Source organism: Anolis carolinensis, chromosome 1, assembly GCF_035594765.1.
Source record: "Anolis carolinensis isolate JA03-04 chromosome 1, rAnoCar3.1.pri, whole genome shotgun sequence".
NCBI lineage: Eukaryota > Metazoa > Chordata > Lepidosauria > Squamata > Dactyloidae > Anolis > Anolis carolinensis.
The window spans coordinates 274,265,276-274,286,967 of NC_085841.1; the positions used below are offsets into that span (position 1 = coordinate 274,265,276).

The 21,692-nt window shown below is 36.0% G+C and overlaps 1 protein-coding gene across 9 annotated transcripts in view; it reads right to left on the reverse strand.

The window, feature by feature from the left end:
* Positions 1-1,045: 1,045 nt before the first annotated feature.
* Positions 1,046-21,692, reverse strand: part of dennd5a (DENN domain containing 5A) — a 74,823-nt gene continuing 54,176 nt past the window's right edge. For 8 of the 9 annotated variants that reach the window (XM_062977827.1, XM_062977751.1, XM_062977638.1 and 5 more), the window contains 11 exons: positions 19,067-19,151; positions 16,988-17,072; positions 15,942-16,070; positions 13,446-13,567; positions 12,128-12,273; positions 11,665-11,783; positions 9,308-9,489; positions 6,665-6,747; positions 4,626-4,749; positions 4,170-4,338; positions 1,046-2,903 (listed from right to left, as the gene is read on the reverse strand). In XM_062977827.1, the coding sequence (XP_062833897.1) occupies positions 2,720-2,903; positions 4,170-4,338; positions 4,626-4,749; positions 6,665-6,747; positions 9,308-9,489; positions 11,665-11,783; positions 12,128-12,273; positions 13,446-13,567; positions 15,942-16,070; positions 16,988-17,072; positions 19,067-19,151 (1,428 nt within the window). In that variant the 3' untranslated portion in view covers positions 1,046-2,719. Of the gene's footprint in view, positions 2,904-4,169; positions 4,339-4,625; positions 4,750-6,664; positions 6,748-8,338; positions 8,439-9,307; positions 9,490-11,664; positions 11,784-12,127; positions 12,274-13,445; positions 13,568-15,941; positions 16,071-16,987; positions 17,073-19,066; positions 19,152-21,692 lie in introns of those variants that run through there. The other variant, XR_010005261.1, reaches the window with a different exon arrangement.

Consider the following 21,692-nt stretch of genomic DNA (forward strand, 5'->3'; position numbering starts at 1 on the left):
TGACTTTCTAGAAGTAAAAGGAGGGCTGACACTTCAAAATATAAAATAATGATTTTTGCCCAAGTGGCAGTAATGAGTTTCAAGTCAAACTGCCAATTGACAGGCTTCTTAGAAGCAAAAAGGGGGCTTTCGATAGCTTGTTGGAATTTAAAAGCTGGCCCTCGTGGCAGAATGTAAGCTGCTCTGAGTCCCCTCGGGGAGAAGGGCAGGGTATAAATGCATGTAATAAATAATAAATAATAAAAGGTGGAGGCTTTCTGAGGCAGTACTACTGAAATTATTAAGGCAGGAAAACAAGAACGGGCTATAGAAATGTACTGTTGCTAAAATGTTTGAGGTTCTGCTAGTAACCCTCCTTAGCTGGTGATGGGGGCAAAAAGCACCACAGTGGATATTCAGTAAACATCGGAGCAGAAAAAAACAGCACTCCAAGGCATCGCTGTTAAGACTCCCGATGCCCAAAAAAGAGCAGAAAAACCAAAGGTCTCTCCATAGTAGTGGCTGGTAGTGCTATCAACTCAATAATGAAGAAGAAACCTCCAGCTCCTTTCTCAATAACGAGAAAATCTTAAAGCGTACAAACACAGAGAAAGCTAATCATGGTGTATTCTTCATTTTATCATCAAGTTGCAGATTATATGTTGAAGAGATAAAGAAACCATAGTTCTATTATATGCTAGCATAAAGAATGTAATATTGTGTAGGAAAGCTTTTAGAAAAATTAATAACAGTTGTTTTATCTGCTCAGTACGCAGTTGTATACTGCATTTTTAGCAGAACTTTGAAATGTTAAGATTTCTGTAAGCAACTTTTATTTCACTTTTTTGTGGTATGTCAGGAAAATAAATATTGTTGTGTTAACATTTACAGAACTACAAAAGCAAAACCACAATGAGTGAGATTATCCACCAGACAGGATGAGAAAGTGTAGGCTGCATCATTTGATTATCACCAAGTTTCTCTAAGAATCTGCTCAAATAAGAAGAGAGTATGTAAGCAGCAATGAAAACAGATCAAGGCAATAACGAAATGAACACAAAGAAGGTAAAAATAGTAAAATTTAATACATGTGCTATATTTTTAAGTTAATAGAATAAAAATTACCACAAGATGTAGGAAATAAAGAATAATGCTACTTAGTGAGGAGAAGGACAGTTGAAAACCTTTTCACTGCTCCTTTTGTTAGAGCCTAATGTCTAAAATAGCTTTTATACAGTGAATGCCTCTTAACATAGAGGTTGAAAGCCCTGTATGGTGTATCTTAGTGTTTTCCCAACTAAGTTTGAATCATCTAGATTTTTAGCTGAGAATTCTAACAAGAACAGTTGACCTGGGCATTCACTAGATTGTTCCAGTTGAAATTTACTATTCAAAAAGCCCACAAACTCTGAACATTTTGAGGATGAGTTAATATTTGTACACAATGTTCACAGGCATCCAGTCCTTAACAAAATATGAAAATTAGCACATGAACTCCCAGCTTTTCCAAAGAAAATCTAATATGCATTCTGCCTAGAAAGTGGGGTTACCAAGAGGAGGACAGGAAAATCGGATGTGGCATTAAGTTGAATAGCAGCATAAGTAAGTCACAGTAAAACTGGCTTTTCTCATACTCAACTCTAAACATTTGCAGCAGCTTGAGTGCTTATCATGCTGTTATAAAATTGTGCCAGTACTATAAGATCTTTTATAGTTTTGTGAAATCGTTATGCCCAGTCCTTCATATGTGTATACAGTTCCAACAATTCTTGGTTCAAGTTCTTAGCTATCACATAGTGCATACATGGTTTAGAATTATCATCATAGTTAGATCTGGAGTACTGTAACATAAATACATTGAGTTAAAGGCAGATCCATATTGAGACACATTGTGGGCTTTTTATTTCAGGGTGCTGTACTGTAATTAGATCCTGACCTGAACATACAATAGACATGTAACAGACCCTGTTAAATATATAGGATTCTTCCCCTCCCATCGCTTTTTAAGACAAAGACAATACAGCATGATTAAAAGTTAAATAAATAAATGCTAGTTTAAAAACACATGTATATTCTTCTCTGTGCAATTTCGTACCCATATGAAAAAATATCACTGATCTCTGAAGATCTGCATGGTTCATTCTTCCAAAAGCCTGAAAAAATAATACTGACAACAAAAATAAAAGAAAAAAGATTTGCTAACAAATTCAGTGCTTTGAGGCTATTCAAAACAATATTTAAACTTTTAGTTGTCTTGCAGCGCAGCAGTGACCCAAAATGGAAAAGCCACTGATGACAATGAAACTATATAATAAATATTAGTTTCTAAACTGCTTCATGATCTTTAGCATAAATGGAATGTGTTTAATGACACTTTGCAAGATACAGTTGGAAGGCAGGTTCGGAGAATGTCAAGAGCTTACTGCACCATTTTCTATGGTAAAGAAAATTTGCAGCTTTAAAATAAGCTGCAGAATACTCATTATCTAACTCTTTCACATGAAAGTGTGTAGAAGCAAATCCGCAAATAAATTCTAAAACTAATTTATAATTAACATTTCTTTTCTTTTTACACATTCGATGTACAGCTTCGATTCATATTTTTGCACTCTATTTCAAGCTATTTTTCCCCAGACGTTGTGTTGAATGATGTAAATGTTTGAATGCAATGCATTATAAGAATCTTTGCATACTAATAACAGTATGTTTCTTGTTGCTTTTTTAACACAGTGCTTGTAAATCAGATGCCAATTCCTTTAACAAGGGATGCCTCCAGTGTGATGTTGAATTCCTGCAAAGTCTGAAGCACACGGATCAAGGAATTCACTAGAGTATGATCCTTTATTAGTGCTGTGTCCTCATACATCTGAGCTGTGATAGGGCAGTCTGCAAGCAAGGCAATCCAATGATGCAAAAGGTGGTCTCTGCAAGGGAAATTTTAGAATTCCAAAAACAATATATTAAATAGATTTCCTCCTTTGTAAACCAACACACAAAGTTTTAGCATTCCTTCTTATAAGCTAGTGGCCTCTTGTATATTAGCTATAGGCCCTGGTCTCAGAGACTTACAGGTAAGCAGCAAGTAGATGCTCACAAACACCCCATTCACACACATATCCTTACCATATTCTCCTTCCTCATCTGTTTCTCTCTGGCCTTTGCCCTGTGATGTGGATTTGGAAAAGAGCCTTCTGATTCCCAGCTGATCAGTGCCCGGGCAAGCCTCCTGATTAGGTCACTGTTTCTAAGAATGCTTCTCTAGATGGGGACTTAGCTGAGAGTCAGTTTTACCAGAACTCCTCTCCTTTAGGAATCAGAAAAGGTTCACAGAGAAGAAAACCCCTTTCCTGACAATTATCCAACTTGGAAAGAAACAAAAGGACCAAACTGACTGAGCTGTAGCCCCCCAAAACATTCCTTGAAACTGTGACCCAATGTAGAGCACTTTTTTGCCACTTCTGCATTGTCTCAGGAAGTAAAGGTTGCAGGGGTTGGATCACCTGAGTCCCTCAAAGGGAAGTTTAATAGGGTGACAGCTTTCCATTTGGTGCAAGGTCATTATAAACAGCATCCACACTATCATGCTTACTTAGCGAGCCCAAACCTCAGCAATCAGAATTTCAGTTAACAGCAGGTATTATACCATTAGCTCAACAGTTTGTGTCTTACTAGGGCAGGGCGGAATTTTCCCCTCATTTCTCCTCCATGCCCCCCACCACCACAACAATCCCTTGCAGCCTTACAGCTTGTAGCTACAATAATGTACAGTAATTCAGGAAGTTTCAACTCTACAAAATATCAGGTTGAACAACATGTTACATCTGCAGTGTAAAAAATGTGGGGTTGTAAGGCTGGGAAAGATCTGCAAGGGACATGCTATAGGTGAGTATTGACATTATTGGACAACATGGACAGTGGTTCTGAATCCTTCACTAGGTCAGTGTTTATCTATTAGTCTCACATAGCATTTAAAAATCAGTCACGAAGAGATTAAAATCTTGAGCTTGAAAATCAATGAGACAAGCAGTTTATCTACATGTATCTCAAATCACCTGGAGAAAACATGGCACAAACTTCAGTACCAAATGAGTGGCATCCCTTAATAAAGATATGGTGCAACAAAAGGGTGCTGAACGTTTAGTTGAAATCCTGCTGGAATTGGTCGTGTTATCATAAATTGCATAAAATACCTGGCTCCAAGGCACACCAGCATCTGAAACTTGCCATCTTTCCCAATGTTTCTTGAAGTGTTATTGATGGCTGTGACAAAGCGGCAAAAAATTCTGGCTCTTTTCTGCCAATTTTCCTCTGGGACCAGCTCACTCTGATCTAGAGCTTCATAATAGCCTTGTGCTTTTTCTGAAGAAAGACAGTGACATTAGACATAATGATCAGTATACATTTAACAAATGTCCCCATATATGGGTATTTGGTTAGTTATGTTTGTATTATAAAATTAATCTAAAACACTTTGCTTTGGTTCACATCATATTAGTATCATAAGAGTTGGAAGAGATCACAAGAACCATACAGTCCAAAGCCTTGTTGTTATTTTTATCATCATTATTAATATCCTGCTTTCTCTCTCTTAAAGTAGGTGCAAAGCAGCTCAAAGTCATCTATACTCAAACATTATCTATACTCACCTAGAAAGTCCCAAATAAAGACATTTTTGAAGAGCCGAGGAGATTTAAATCCATGTTGAAACACCTGTTCAAGAGCTGAAACAAGGCCACCTTCTCCACAAAGCAAAAGTGTCAGGCTGCCTCTCTGCCATTGGAACATAAAACACATTTTGTTTTTGAGAAATTATTATGGCTAAAATCTGTTCATTTTTCATATAAACAGACCAAACTACACATAGTAAAAATGATACGTCTTGCAGTATCTTGCACTGACACAGTTCATAAATAGCATACATCAGAAAGAGGCTCAAGAAGAAGACTCAATAGGTGTGCATCCTGCTCTGCATGGGGCTGCATCCCCTTCAACAGCTTGGGATTCATAGTTTCCCTGGATGATCAGGTGGAGAAAAGTAACACAGTGCTCTATCAACATTGGCTCATTAGAGAGCTGTTGCCTCTTTTAGTCAAGATGAATTATCATCGTGCCATGGAGCCCCTCATTATCACTCATGGAGCCCCAAGGACTCCATGGAGCACAGTTTGAAACCCCTGCTTTAGAGTATTAGCCTTTAAAGCTTTAAGCTTCAAAGATCACCTGCTTCCTCATATACCTGCCCAGGACTTAAAATCTGCCTTGGAGGCTCTTCTGTACCTGATACCATCTCTGCAAATGACCATAAAGTCTTTGAAGTGGTGGTACCACAGCTCCAGAATATTTAAGGCAGAAATTTGTTGTTATGTATCTTCAAGTCATTTCTGACTTACAGTGACTCTAATGCAACTCTCTCATGGGTGTTTCTTGCCAAAATTTATTCAAAGGTTTGCTGTTCCTCTGAGACTGGGGAACTTGCCCAAGGTCACCCAGTGGGTTTCCATGGCCAAGCAGGGATTTGAACCCTGGTCTTACAGTGTCCCAGTCCAACACAGACATTAGTACACTACACTGCCTCTCTAGAAATTGATTATGTTTCCCTTTATTGCTTTTAAGGCAGAAACTGGAAGCATTTTTATTATAGTATGTGTTCATATATGGTCTTAGTGATGTCAATTTTGAATGTTTTTATAGTGAATTGTTTTGAGGATATACTTCTCTTGATTGTTTCAACAGCAAAAATTTATGGTAGGCTTCCACTTGGGGGCAGTGGAGAGAGACAGAAAGAAGCTCCAAATAGGATATTAACCTAATCTCAATTATCTGAGAGAAGACCTGATGTCAATTCATGCAACTAGTATATTACTTAAACTAAATTTGAAGACAAGGGTTAGAAAAATTTGAATGCACTACAAAAGTTTCCACCACACTCACATGGAGATTCCCTGAACCTATCCCATTATTTTGGGTGTAATGTTGTCTATGATCTTTATCACATTCAGTGCCATCTGTGAAATAAGCCCACTTATGAGTTTCTGATTGTTTAAAATTGGCACAAAAAATAACATCAACAAGATTTTGCATTTGGTCAACTGCAACTAAGCTCCAATAATCAAGTCAATTTACAGTAGAGTCTCACTTATCCAACATAAATGGGCTGGCAGAACGTTGGATAAGCAAATATGTTGGATAATAAGGAGAGATTAAGAAAAAGCCTATTAAACATCAAAATAGGTTATGATTTTACAAATTAAGCACCAAAACATCATGTTATATAACAAATTTGACAGAAAAAGTAGTTCAATACGCAGGAATGTTATGTTGTAATTACTGTATTTACAAAATTAGCACCAAAATATCACATTATATTGAAAACATTGACTACAAAAATGCGTTGGATAATCCAGAACGTTGGATAAGCGAGTGTTGGATAAGTGAGACTCTACTGTATTATATCTGTGTCACCCATTCTTCTGAGCCACCAGTGTCACCAATTCTATCTATGGGTTTTCATAAGGTAGCCTGAACGTAAATATAAGGAAAATATTATCAAGCTCTATTATTATTATTATTATTATTATTATTATTATTATTAAAATTATCAACAAAAATACCATATTATCAAGATCGGGAACTACACAACATTCCATTATCAAGATCCATGATCACTAAAAGTGGCAATTCTCACCTCTTTCTCTGGCTTGTGGAAGTGTTTGACAATTCCATTTACTGCTTCACCAATCGATTCTTGTATCTGACCTGTGTTTAACTCTATGCAAAAGGAAAACAATAAATTTTAAACAATATTATCCACTATTATACAGATAAATTAGGATTAAGTTACACTTTTAACTCAAGAGTGGAAAAAAGGAAAAGTTGATACTTACTGTGAATAACACTATGTTACAAAATTTGACAAACTTTCTATTCCTGGTTTGAAAGTATTATTTCCTGTTTAATTGTGTGATATGTACTTTGAAAGTAATTGTTATACTCCAGAAATTTCATTTTTATGGCTGCCACAAACTATGTTCAATTGGTTGAGAGACTATGAGATAATCATTGAAAAACTATAGCAAAACATGCTGCAGGATGTTCCGCAAAAACAAAGTTTTTGCAATTTAATCAACTTTTCCCACGCTTTTATGATAGAACCAATTAGGAAATTACATTTATAACCTGGGGACAAAAACTGTGTTACATAATGTAATCTCTCCAGGAAAGCTGAAGGAAGAATCTGTGATCTTTGCATTAATCCTTCATGTCAGCGGATCAAGGCCAGAGTCCTAAATACTCAACTTTTATTGGTTGCTCCTTTCTCTCTCTCCTTCGATTTTGTTATACAGTCTTACAAGGTTAAAGCTATTCAGATGCAGATTTTAAAAGTTAGAAATGGACAGACCTTGCATTCCTTTTGCTGTGATTTTGTTTAAATATAGCCACAGGTAGGGATGGACTGCTCCATCAGTTTTTCTGGAATGATCATCCAGGGTAAAAATCAACCTCTCATTCTCAGGAACCCATGTTCCTTTAGGGTGGGAGCAGTGGCTCAAGTCTTGATCGATATTTGCAAATCAGATTGTCCAAACACAGCCTGGCTTGACTTAAGTTTATCCACATCATAAGGCCTTTTGAACATTGATGGCTCTTTTCATCCAGCTGTTTTGCATACATATCCAAAAAAGATGCTATTCTGTAGTTGTTGTAGTCACCTTTAATCTAGTCAAATGGGCCCACGTATAAAAAGAAACAAACAATGTCTCTACACACCTAAATGCTTTTACCTTTTGACAGCTAATAAATGTCATCTTTTTCTAATGCATGTATCAAGTTTGGACAAAATGTGAGTAACTATTCTGAAATCTGATACAGATTTGTTGCAGAACAAATGACATCCTCTGTTCTCTAAATTATCTGGCTTGACCAATCCAAACAAACAACTTGCTTCAGTAACTTGCTCCAGTAACTTTAGGGAGACATTGTTTTCCTTACTATTTAACTCTGATAAAATCTTAGAAGAATTTGGAATCTCTTCATATGAAATATCTCCCATGAGACTAACTGAATTGTTGGAACTGCCTGCTATCCCTATTAGAGTGGTCTATACCTCTTCTTGGCTGTTGCTGTCCTTGCTGTTTAAATTGGAATCTAGTTTATTCATTGTGGTTTATAGCTTCTAAATACCTTCTGTCTCCGAAAACCTCTTCTTCCTCAAAAATAGTTGTGTCTCCTGAAAATTTTTCTAACTTTTTTTTGTTATGCTGTAGGAAGCACCTGCATGACAGTTAGTCTTTCCTCCCACTAAATTTTTTTCCAGAGCTTTTTCTCCAAATAATAATTTTCCTTTGAAGGGAATGTTTACCAAGTTTGCTCTCAACTTTTGGGCAGTCTCCCAATGCTTCAACCACAGGGACCTACAACCAACTGTACTGGCAGTAATTACCCATGCTGAAAGTCACCACCTGCATAAACTCACATAATTGGGGGGGGGGGGGGGGAGAGAGAGAGAGAGAGAGATGAAGAATAAGCTATTAAAGCATGCACATGTGGAAGAAACTGATCTTTATCAGTATTATCCCAGTCTGTTTGTACCAATTTGCTCTTGCTCCATGAAGAATAGATGTAAGCCAAGCACACTGACCAGGCAGGACACAACTAGGAGGCTTCTGCTCTGGACAAGGCACCTCTTTTTCTGGCTCTTGAAAGGGAGGGAGGCCTCACTGGTGAATCCGAGAACAGTGCCTTGGTTTCTCCCACTCTTCATTAAAAATATTTTAGTCCATCATTCTTCCAGAGATATTAGGGCAGTACACAATAGGCATAAAATCTAAAGTATGTCACTATATGATACAAGAAAATATTAGTGAATCATGTGATTTTAATATTTGTACTAGGTGTTTTAATTCTATGTTTTAATGTCTAAATGTTGTTCATATCTTCTGTTTTAATTGTTTTATTATTTTAATGCATAGTTATACAATACTGTTCAGATATAGGATTTGGTTTACATGTATGTTCGGCATTGAATTTTGCCATTATTATGTTGTAAACCGCTTTGAGTCTTCCCAGGAATGAGAAAAGCTGTATATAAATACAATAAGTAAGTAAATAATAAATTGTGTGGAGAATTCCCATTTAGGGTCTAAATCCACTACTGATCCTACCTAGAGGCAATGCACTATAAGGCAAGTTATTTCTGATGAGGATATTCTATTCATTTCAGGTTGCATAAATGAGCCCCAAAATTCCTACCATAGACTTTTCTGAACTAATTCATTTCATCAGTAAAAATGTTTACTAGTGAAAGGCAATTACAATTTGCCTAGCTTACTTGGTTTGTTGTTTGGTGATATTGTAACAAATCTTCGGATCATACTTGGGGACTGTTGCAAAGGAGGTGTTCTGCACTGCCTTTCATCCACTTCTGTATGTGATGTCAGCAGTTCTCCCACCAGGATCCTCTCTAAACTGCCATCATCCATCCCCTTTCCAAGCCACCTACCACATGGAAACCTGAGAATATTTAAAAAAAACACTGCACATTATTTCTAGAGTAATGCCTTAAAAATAGGTGACAATATGGTTGTTATTGTATGTGGCTTTAGTTATATGTTCAAAATTTACAATTTAAAATTGCTCAAGGCAGTTCACAACATAACTAAAGACACATTAAATGGTAAGATCATTGGAAACAAAATAAAACAAAATAAAATAGGTCACTAGACATCAACAAATCAAAGGCTAGCATGAATATGTCTCACAACCTTTCCTGAAAACTGCAACAACGAGAAATGATTCCAGCACTCTCTCCCTCCCCCTATACACAGACACACACACACACATATATATATGCATATTTATAAGTGTATTTTTATGAATGTCTAATGTAATTAATTTTAATTGAATTGAATGTATTGTATTATTTTTATATACCCTGTTTCCCCGAAAATAAGACAGGGTCTTATATTAATTTTTGCTCCCAAAGATGCACTAGGTCTTATTTTCAGGGGATGTCTTATTTTTCCATGAAGAAGAGCTCACATTTATTGTTGAACAACAAAATGAACATTTATTATATACTGTAAAGTAGTTGTCATCACAAACCAGCATAACCAGACAAACTATGAATCCTATCAAGAATTTCTTGTTACTACCATTATTTCCATGTACAACAATCTATGGTACCTCTTGCAATTTAGGTTTCACAAGGTTTCCACGCTGATTTCTCTCTATTCTAGTTTCAATGTAGTCATGAATGATGAATAATATAATAAACTATAATAATAATATAATCATATAATAATAATATAATGATATACAATATATTAATGAGATAATATAATATAGGATATAATAATAACAGAATATGATAATATGGTATTAATAGGATAATATAATAATGGGATATAATAACAGAATAGCATAATAATATAATAATAATAGGATAATATAATAGAATAATAGAATGGAATAGAATGATATAAAATATATTAATAGGGTAATATAAAATAGAATTTTATAATAACAGAAAAATAATATAATAATATGAAAATATAATAGAATAATAATATAATGATATAATAATAATAATAGAAAAATATAATATAATGATTCAAAATATATTAATAGGATAATATAATAATGGGATATAATAATAGTAACAGAATATGATGATAATAATATGGTAATAGAATAATAGTATAAAATAATCAGTTTCATGGCATAGGATAGGAATAAGGATGAGAGGAGAATCCCAATGCGTCCTGTACCTTTAAGGAGCGAAGCCTTGGGGAGGAATGGAGAGCCCTCTTCCTTCCCTCCCTCCCTCCCTCCCTTGCCCGGGCTCCAGGAGCCAATCAGAAGCCTCTGGGAAGAAGGCAGCATGGCCAGGAGGGAGACGGAAGGAAGGAAGAAACGGCAGCCCAGCAGCAACAACGGAAGGTTTTTCAAGCCGCGGCTGGGGGACAGGCAAGGCAAGGCCAGCCAGGGAGGGAGGGAGGCACAGAAAGCAAGCACTTTCCCTCCCTCCCTCCCTCCGGTGTGTGTATGAGGAGTGCTGCTTTAGCCCTGCAGCCATGCTTCCCAATGGAACTCTGCTGCAGCCTTAGTTGCTAGGTCTTACTTTCAGGGGAGGCCTTATATTTGGCAATCCCCCCAAACCCCTGCTAGGTCTTATTCTTTGGGGAGGTCTTATTTTCGGGGAAACATGGTATGTGCTTTTATTGTAACCCGCCCTGAGTCCCCTCTTGGGTGAGAAGGGCAGGATACAAATCCTGTAATAAAGAAATAAAGAAATACATACATACATACATACACATTCTTATTATGGTTGATATACATAAAAATATAGGAAATCGTGCTCTAAAAACTGTCTATTATTTATAGGTAAAATTTATGCCTAAATGTTTTGTGTAATATTATTACTTCTTAATCTGGTGCAAATGGACAAGAAAAAGAGAAATTAGTCAACACTGATTTGACCAGATTAACCAAAAATACTGGAAATGAAAACTGATGTCCTAATATATAACATATAAAACATCTTTTATTGTCCAGAACAATTGGATGTTTTTTATGAAGAATAAAATTAATTCTGTCACTTCTTTTATAGTATCTAAAACAAGGCTTGCTATGAAATTCAAAATTTAAAATAGGTAACTATTTAAGAAAATCTGAAATGATGCTTACTTGTAAGTGTGACCTGTGACTTCATTTCTAACCATAACATATTCCACTAGCCATTTGGCATATAATCCAGAATTATCATGTCCTATTTGTACAGTGGTAAGCTTTCCAAGGTTCTGACACTGAAAATTAGAAAAGAAATCTACTAAATCTAAACAGATAAAAAGTCAAAGAGGATAGAATATGACAAAATGTATAGCACACTTAAATGTAAACTCAAAGGTCATAAAGCAGATGTCTTTGCTATGTCTTTTAAAAAATAAACTGTTACATCTACTTGTTAAGAAAACTTTAAAAAATATATAGAGTGGTAGCTTAGTTCAGTGGTTATAACTGTCAATGCTGATTTACTAGACTTACATAAACATAATGTCCCCCAAAAAACCAGAAATATATTTACATTACTGCATACCCATGCATATTCTACAGTTTTCTGTTCTATGATGTCCATGCTCTTAAGGCATACCTCAAAGGTCATCTCCAATGTATTTCTTGGAACTTGTAGGACTCCTGTTTCACCAAGTTCTCCTGAAATGCATATCCATGGATTGGCAGTGAACATTGAGCCACCAAGTTTTTTGCTAGGAACAATCAATATATGATATGGGATCACTGTAAAAATGAGAAATAACCTAGTTAAAGTAAGTTTCAAAAATACATTCAAAAACTCTTATAATGCTGGTTTATCAAGGAAAGAGAAGGCTGTTTATTCTCAGTCAAACCATTGGTCAATCTAACCTAATACTGTGATTCTGTGTGGCATCAGTTCTCCAGGGTTTCTGTCAGAATTCTTTCTTTCTCTTAGCTGCACATCTCATATATTTTCTACAGGTCTCCAGCCCAAGTATTAATAAGGTCTAATCCCACTTAGTTTTCAAACTCTCTCACGAGTATCTTTAGGATAAAATACTCATGCAGGTAAAAATGGATAATTTTCTAGTTTGCGTATCACCAAAATGTGGGGCAGTTGATACCTGGAGCTAGACTTATGTGTGTGTCGAGCCTATGCATAGCTATAACCAATAAAAGCTGTGGTCTACATTGTTCTAAAATAGATGTTGCATCTTATTGTTTGTTGTGTATAAAATATGTGTTGTGTCTTATTATCAAGGCCCAGGCTGTGGCGCAGGCTGGAGAGCAAGCCAGCTGCAACCAGCTGCAATGAATCATTCTGACCAGGAGGTCATGAGTTTGAGGCCCGCTCGGAGCCTATGTTTGTCTTGTCTTTGTTCTATGTTAAAAGGCATTGAATGTTTGCCTATATGTGTAATGTGATCCGCCCTGAGTCCCCTTCGGGATGAGAAGGGCGGAATATAAATGCTGTAAATAAAATAAATAAATAAATCAAGCAGAGTGGAGCTCACCTTTTAGAATACACTGATATTTTAGATAAAACTAGAAATTACCAGTTTCAACCACATGGGTAAATGTCCCACAATAAAAAGGTAAGGAACACATAAATCTATGAACAACCATGCCCTTGCAGAAAGTTAGAAATGAGTTTCTGATTTGGCTCCTTCTCTTTCCATAACATAGCCGGTTATAAAACGGCAACTAGGCTATATATAAAACATAATTGCTTCCTTGTGATATGATGCTAGAAGAACTTAAGACTCTTCAATATCTTTCTGACTTTAGTGCTATTTTTTCTTAATATACACATGTCTACAAATATCTGTCAACTAAGGATAATATTTTGCGAGGAATTGAATTCAATGCAAAAAAACCTGAAGCAAAACAAAAAACCCTTTTATTATGTTTGAATAGTGAAAATTTATACTTACAGATTGTTGTAAAAACATTAGTAAAACAAAAGTAATCAACTGCATTGAAGGAGAGCAGATGATAAAGAAACTGTTCTTTCTCATCATCACACCGAAGGAAAGCATAGCGCTTGTAGAGTTTTCTGGAAAAAAATAACAAAAACAAATGCTATGAGCCTATAAAATTATTCAAACAGAGGGTTTCTGGCATATACACTGACACAATCAATATATCTAAGATCAATTCAGGGGGTACTGTGGTTTTTAACTTTGAATATGTTTTAATGGTTTTTAACTGGAAACTTTTAATGTTGATATTTAATCCTGTTTTAATGTTTGCATATTGCTATATTTCAAATTATATGTTATTGCTTTTATGTTAAGCTGCTTTGAGTCTCTTTTAGGAGAGATAAAACGGGTATAAATAAATATTATAATAATAATAATAATAATCTAGCTTATAACCACATGGGGTCACTAAATTACTGTTCTGAAATCTAATTTTCATACTCCTTTACTTTTTCATGTAAGCTTGCATTCTTTAAAATGTCCACTCTAGTAATGAGTACTTTTGTTGCACAAAAATAATACACACTTGGTTTCTAAATGATTGTGTATTTAGCTGCCCATAAAACCTGGTGTACAATGGGGTTGTTGTATATTTTCCGGGCTGTATGGCCATGTTCCAGAAGTATTCTCTCCTGACGTTTCGCCCACATCTATGGCAGGCATCCTCAGAGGTTGTGAGGATGCCTGCCATAGATGTGGGCGAAATGTCAGGAGAGAATACTTTTGGAACATGGCCATACAGCCCGGAAAACATACAACAACCCTGTGATCCCGGCCATGAAAGCCCTCGACAACACACTGGTGTACAATATTTACTAAAGAGACAGCGTAATTCTATGTGTGTTTGCTCAGAAGCAAGACACACCCTGTTTAGCAGAGATTACTCTGAAGGTAAATATATATAGCACTATAACATCAAAAATATACATGTTGTATTTCTGTACAAGTAGAAATGCAAATATACCAAATGCAAGCTGGAATGTGTGTGCAAATTCTTCCACTGTATATTTTGCCACAAAAATCTGCAATGTTGGCCCTGGGATAAACTTGTTAGAATGTGTTGTCTAGGGACCCAGTAATGAAAGCTGCTGTGAAGGGATGTTGGAACCCATCAGCTTAAAAACTGATACTTTCTTTTAATGTAGATAATTTGCTCCACTGATTTGCCACCAATAAAAGTTTAGCTTCTGGCGGCAATCTGTACCAGTTTTTGGCATCAAATGAAGTTTTGTGGAGACCCCAAATATAGACAATTCCAGCTAAAAACATCAGATAACACACATACACATTCTAAGTAATGATGTCTACTTAGTACATGCAGCTCAGTGGTTGTGTGAGCTAGACATTACCAAGGCAGTAAAATATGCAAGGTTTGGGAGGGTTGAAATTATCCTTTAGTTTGCAATCTAATTTGTGCTAGCCAAACACATATATGAATGTAGTTGGACTTCCAAATGGACGTGTTCCTGAATGTTATGAATAGGTTTGGTTGTCGAAACATGTGAATTACAATGAAAATTGGAAACACATATTACATGGGAAGGGTCCAAAATATATTATAGGGGAACATGTACATTTGGAAACAAATTCATGCACTAATAAAAATGTGTAGAAAATGTGTGAATTCTTATATACAGTAGAGTCTCACTTATCCAAGCCTCTTTTATCCAAGTTTCTGGATTATCCAAGCCATTTTTGTAGTCAATGTTTTCAATATATCGTGATATTTTGGTGCTAAATTTGTAAATACAGTAATTACAACATAACATTACTGCGTATTGAACTGCTTTTTCTGTCAAATTTGTTGTATAGCATTATGTTTTGGTGCTTAATTTGTAAAATCATAATCTTTTTTGATGTTTAATATGCTTTCCCCTAATCCCTCCTTATTATCCAAGATATTCGCTTATCCAAGCTTCTGCTGGCCCGTTTAGCTTGGATAAGTGAGACTCTACTGTACTTTAAAAAACAATTAAATTTCTGCACAGGGGGCAAGGAACATATTTAAGCGTAGAAATCCAACAAACAAAGTAATGGAGCCAGATTATCCCCTAGTAAACTGTGAGACACTGCAGCCCACAATGCAGCTCCATGGCAAAAACAAACACTTCCCTCCCAATGTACTCCCAACCCTTCCCATGCATTCTAGGGGATGTGGAGAGGATTTTTGCCAATTTTTAGGCCAAGAAAGTAACCCAATATCACTTCGAGTTTGCTTCAAGTTTTGAATAAGACCTTTCTTGACCTAAAATGGCTCAGTGAAGCCAAAATGTCTTCCAATATTCCACAGAGGGCTTTTGGGAGCAAAAACTCCTGGCTGCTCTGAGGTCATACTTTGTACACCCAGATCTATGGCATTGCTGAATATTACAATTCTGTTTTTAAAGGGGGGAAAAATCTGCTTGCATTCTACAAAGATGAATTTCACTGAAGATCAGCTTCACTCACTTTGTTAGTTCATGATCAGACAGAAGATGTTTCAAGTGCCTAGAAAGTAATTTCTTCTCCATGGAGAGCCGAACCCAAGCTCTAGCCTTACCAACATCTGTTTTAATCTCACTAATATTCTGGATATGTCTGGAAAGAGAAATAAAACAGATTATACTGTGACCATTTTACCTTTCCTTGGCTACCTGTACTATTGTTAAAGTAACTGTTACAGAATGGAGATATTTATTATCATTAAACTGCATCAAATTTGATGTTATAAATGATTCAAATGCTGTATTTCTCTATTCTATCCTTATTTGACTTCAGCCGAAGGTTTGCTGACCGAAATAAAGCCTACTGACTGATTGACTGACTATCGTTAAAGAAGATGACAAGAAGCAAAAGAAAGAAAAATATTCTTATAATCCATCCAAGAGTGTAACACATTCTACTATCTTGTTTGGATATATTTCTATTAAATAAGCTAGGGTACAACACTAAGAATAAATAAAAATCTATAAGTAATAATGTGATGGTGCAGCTATGCATATTTTTATTCATATATCTAAACCATACACAGTGTGATCATATAGGTTTTATATGAAATTAAATGTGGGTAAGAAGCACAAAACCCCAAACAGCATATTTTGACCTAGTTTATTCTTTGAACAGGATATTTCCTTATTTCTGCAAAATGAGATGGTTGCAATGGCATAATTTAAATGATTTTTCAAAAATCTGATCACATAGATGTTTTGTTTTGTTTTTGATCAGTACTAAATTTACTTACTAGGAATTAAATCTCATGCACACATGGGTTGTGCTTTTGAGAGAATATGTTCTTTGGATACTGAATATGTTCAGGTTTTATTACTTACTAGGAATTAAATCTCATGCACACATAGGTTGTGCTTTTGAGAGAATATGTTCAGGTTTTATTACAAACATCAACTCAGGAGAAAGATATTAACTTTAAAAAGCTTCTAGGAATTATTTTAAAATCTAGGTATCCTAAAATGTAGTGAAGCATTCATACAAGTCTTAAGGGTTTTATCAAATATAACCTCATGTCTTGGATGAGAGATACTCTTAAGGGGGACATTGCTGGGCTGGTATCTGACTTCCTTCGTTCTGTATCTAGAAGAATTCCTACAATAAAGACATCACAAAAACATATTAGTTCTTACCAATGTAAATGCTTTAATTTTTAGCAATATTTTAACAACATATTCAGTCACGCAACTAAGATTTAGCTTTAACCTCTAATACATTTGTGTCCCTTGACTTACTTTTTCTGATGTATGCAATCTTTCTTCTAGCTTTATTTCAAATGATATCTAGGTCAACTTTAAGTGTAAAAAGTTGAGGCTTTTAAGCAGAGGCTGGATGGCCATCTGTTGGGGGTGCTTTGAATGTGATTTCCTGCTTCTTGGCAGGGGGTTGGACTGGATGGCCCATGAGGTCTCTTCCAACTCTATGATTCTATGATTCTATAAAACCCCCTAAATTACTGTACTTCACACTTTTAGGTGAAGTGAAATATCACTATCAGGAACAATAAGGTAGTCAATATAAATGCTACAGAAATATATTTATTTATTTATTTATTTACAGTATTTATATTCCGCCCTTCTCACCCCGAAGGGGACTCAGGGCGAATCACATTATACACATACAGGGCAAACATTCAATGCCCATAAACACATCGAACCGAGTCAGAGACAGACAGGCGCAGAGGCAAGTTAACCTTCTCCTGAGGGGATGTTCAATTCTAGCCACAGGGGGGAGCAGCTGCTTCATCATCCACTCTGATGGCACTTCCTCACTTCCAATGTTGTAAATTAGTTAAACTTGCCTCCCCACTTTTATAAGTGGTACCTTATTTCCTACTTGATAGATGCATCTATCTTTCGGGTTGCTAGGTCAGCAACGAGCAGGGGCTATATTTTATTTTTAATTGACGGGTTCTCACCCTGCCATGGGCTGGCCTCGAACTCATGACCTCATGGTCAGAATGATTTATTGCAGCAGCTGCTCACCAGCCTGCGCCACAGCCCGGCCCCTTTACCTACCTCTGTAACACACATACATTGCTTTGCACCCACATATACTTGCTGTTATAATAACAGGGTCTATTGCTAGTACAGTAGAGTCTCACTTATCCAACGTTCTGGATTATCCAACGCATTTTTGTAGTCAATGTTTTCAATGCATTGTGATATTTTGGTGCTAAATTCGTAAATGCAGTAATTACTACATAGCATTAATGTGTAATGAACTACTTTTTCTGTCAAATTTGTTGTATAACATGATGTTTTGGTGCTTAATTTGTAAAATCATAACCTATTTTGATGTTTAATAGGCTTTTTCTTAATCTCTCCTTATTATCCAACATATTCGCTTATCCAACGTTCTGCCGGCCCGTTTATGTTGGATAAGTGAGACTCTACTGTAGTACATTCCGAAGAAGATGTTGCTCATAAAAATGCAGTCTGAAATCTAGTGAATTCTGGCAATGCTTTGCTTGTTTTGGTTCAGTTTCACCAAACATTTTAAAAAATACAGTATTTTGTCTGCCTATTTGGTTTTTTTTCTCTAAAATACAGTAGTAAAGACACTTTAAAATTCTGCGAATTAAAGAACTTGGAAAGAAAAGCTAAATATTTACTTTAAACATTTAACAATCAGTACCTCTGTCAAAGTAAACCATTTTTTACTTGAGACACAGATAGTAAATAAAGTATTTATAACTATTAGTAAGTAATATAAGAGAGCCATTGTGGTGTAGTAGTTTGAGGGTTGGGCTACAATTCTAGAGATCAGGGTTGGAACCCCTACTTGGCCTTGGAAACCTACTGCATAATCCTGAACAAGTTAGATTTCCTCAGCCTCAGAGAAAAGTAAAAGCAAATCCATCTCGGAACTAATCTTACCAAGAAAACCCCATAATAGGTTCATTTCCAAGTCACTATAATCTAAAGGAGAACTCTATTTCTCAAAATGAATCAGGATTCTGAAATTATACATTTCAATTGTTCTTATGTATACTTTGCTTCACTGCTTGTGATCACTAATCTTTTTTGTTATCTTCCTTCTCCTCAAATGACAAAGCTACTTATAGACTCTATAGAAGCCAACTGTACCTGAGGTACTGAAGCTTCCGGATGTAGGCTTCCGCTGCCTATTTTCTTGGTAATGTAACAAATGTGACCACAAAGCAGATTTCCCCTAAGATGAAAATGAAAGATTACCTGTCAAATGCAACACAAATTTCTATTTGCAGCATTCTATTTTTTTTGAATTTCATTTCTAAATCATATTAAAAGTGATAATTAGATATATCTCAGTCAGAATAATATAACTTAGTCATAAAATATTAAAGGAAAAGTAACTTTTCTGAATTAAATCCAACTAATAAAATATATTTGGAAATGCAGCTAAATTCTCATGCATATATTCAAAGAAATTACAACGCACACTCAACTGACTTCTAATGTTCTGGAATTATGTTACCAGCCTTCTAAAACAGCCCAGTACAGCCTGGTGGCTTCCAGTTTGAAGGAATTAACTTTCTATCAACATGGTCAGGAATAAATATGCTAAGAGTTATAGTATCAGAGAAGGAACTAGATTGGGAAAAGCTGATTTCAAGCTACTATATGTATTGTATATGGTGGTGAGCTTATAGAAGATTTCCCAAGATTTTGAGCCATGTTTGCCAGGTTGTCATTGTTTTTATTTGTTTATTTTTGTTATGCCCCACCTTGCTTAAAGAATGAGATTCAAAGCAGCATACAATTATTTAAACTCACAGAATGACTACAAGCTACTAATGCAAAAGTTAAACCACAATTGAAGCAGACTTCTGTTTAAAAAAGCACAAGCTAAAATTCAAGTTAAAAAGTTGGGCAGGATTAGTTTCTCTCAGTCTGTTTCCTACTCAAAATGTGAAATGAACTCCATGTTACAGTACCCACAATGTAGTATTCATGGTTTTGCAAAGAATTATTGCAGTACAGACTGTCAATGAAGGTCAAAAGTTGTTAGATCATGTGAGCTATGGAAAAAGCAGGCACATAGACCTGACAAGCTGTCTATGAACCATGAAGCTAATAAAAAACTAGTACCACCAAGACTGATACCAGTAGAATACTCCAGCAGAAGAACAGTGTTCTTTTTCCTATGTTTATTATCTTGTATCAGATTTGGAGAAGAGTATGCCCCTTGCACTGAGAATTCTGGATGAAGTTTCTGCTGAGTCTTAGAGAAGAATTACAATGTCATATTATTACTTTCTAGCCATGTGATCAGCAATTTTCATACTCTCCCAAGAATGGAAACCAAACTGTCAGCTTGTGTTTCATAGACCCTGCTTCATACAATTCCTGAAAATTATACAGGCTTCCCTAAAGGAAAATCAGCATTCAGAATGGATGTTGGTGTGTGTGATCTCTTCCATACAGGTGTACTACTTGAAAGGAGCAGGGATCTGACAAAACAGTGGGGGGAAAGGTGTTATGAAAGGACAATCAATGAAGCAGAAACCAAGAAGAAAAAAAGAACAAGCACTATTCAGAAGGTGGCTTTATATCATATCATCAGCAGAGAATTTTTTTATGTTCTTGTGATGACAAAAAGGAATTGAGGAAGATCAACTATAGTGGGCATAAGCCAGATATTGGGATGATGAGGAGTTTTCATCAAAAATCTACTCAGCTCTACAAGATTCTGCATTAGAAACTGTTAAAGACACATCTATGCACCTTAGCATACGGAGAGGAGGAGGACTACAATAACTGCTACTCCATAGCAGCTATGGTCTAAGTGAACTAGAACAAGGACTGAACATTTTCAGCAACTTGGTCGCTTAAATTGGTCCAGGAATACACTCGCTCTGTGCAATAATGTTTTTACTGACTGTCATGTTTAAATTTATTGTTTTTCTAATGTGGAATTTTTCTTATAATGTGTATGTTATTGTCATTTTATACTTTTGATATTAATGAAGAAACTGTGGCATTGAATGTTTGTCATTTATATGTATGTTAAGCGCCCTGAGTCTCTCTGGGGAGAGAGGGCGGTCTAGAAATAAAGTTTTATTATTATTATATTGAGAACAGGTTAAGACAGCACCACTCTTGCAAAACCTTTGTCCATCCTCTAGAATGTTCTGAGAAACAGGTGAATAAATACGCAGAAAACAAATGGCCACCAATAGGATCAAACAATAGTAATAATAATTTAAAAGCTAATCTGGGACACATACAAGGCCTTTAGTTTTCTTTACCCAAGGAGTGCTGGGGTCTCACTAAACTAAAGGTAAAGGTAAAGGTTTCCCCTGACTTTAAGTCCAGTCGTGTCTGACTCTGGGGATTGGTGCTCATATCCATTTCTAAGCCGAAGAGCGGCGTTGTCCGTGGACACCTCCAAAGTCATGTGGCCGGCATGACTGCATGGAATGCCGTTACCTTCCCTCCGGAGCGGTACCTATTGATCTACTCACATTTGCATATTTTCGAAATGCTAGGTTGGCAGAAGCTGGAGCTAACACCGGGTGCTCTCTGGATTTGAACCTGGGACCTTTCGGTCTGCAAGTTCAGCAGCTCAGCGCTTTAACACACTGAGCCACCGGAGGCTCACTAAACTACAACTCCCATAATTCCATAGCATTGAACACTGACAGATAAAGTAGTGTCAAACTGCCTTAATTCTACAGTGTTGATGCGCCTGTAGATATCACAGCAAATATATTTCATCATAACATCTGTA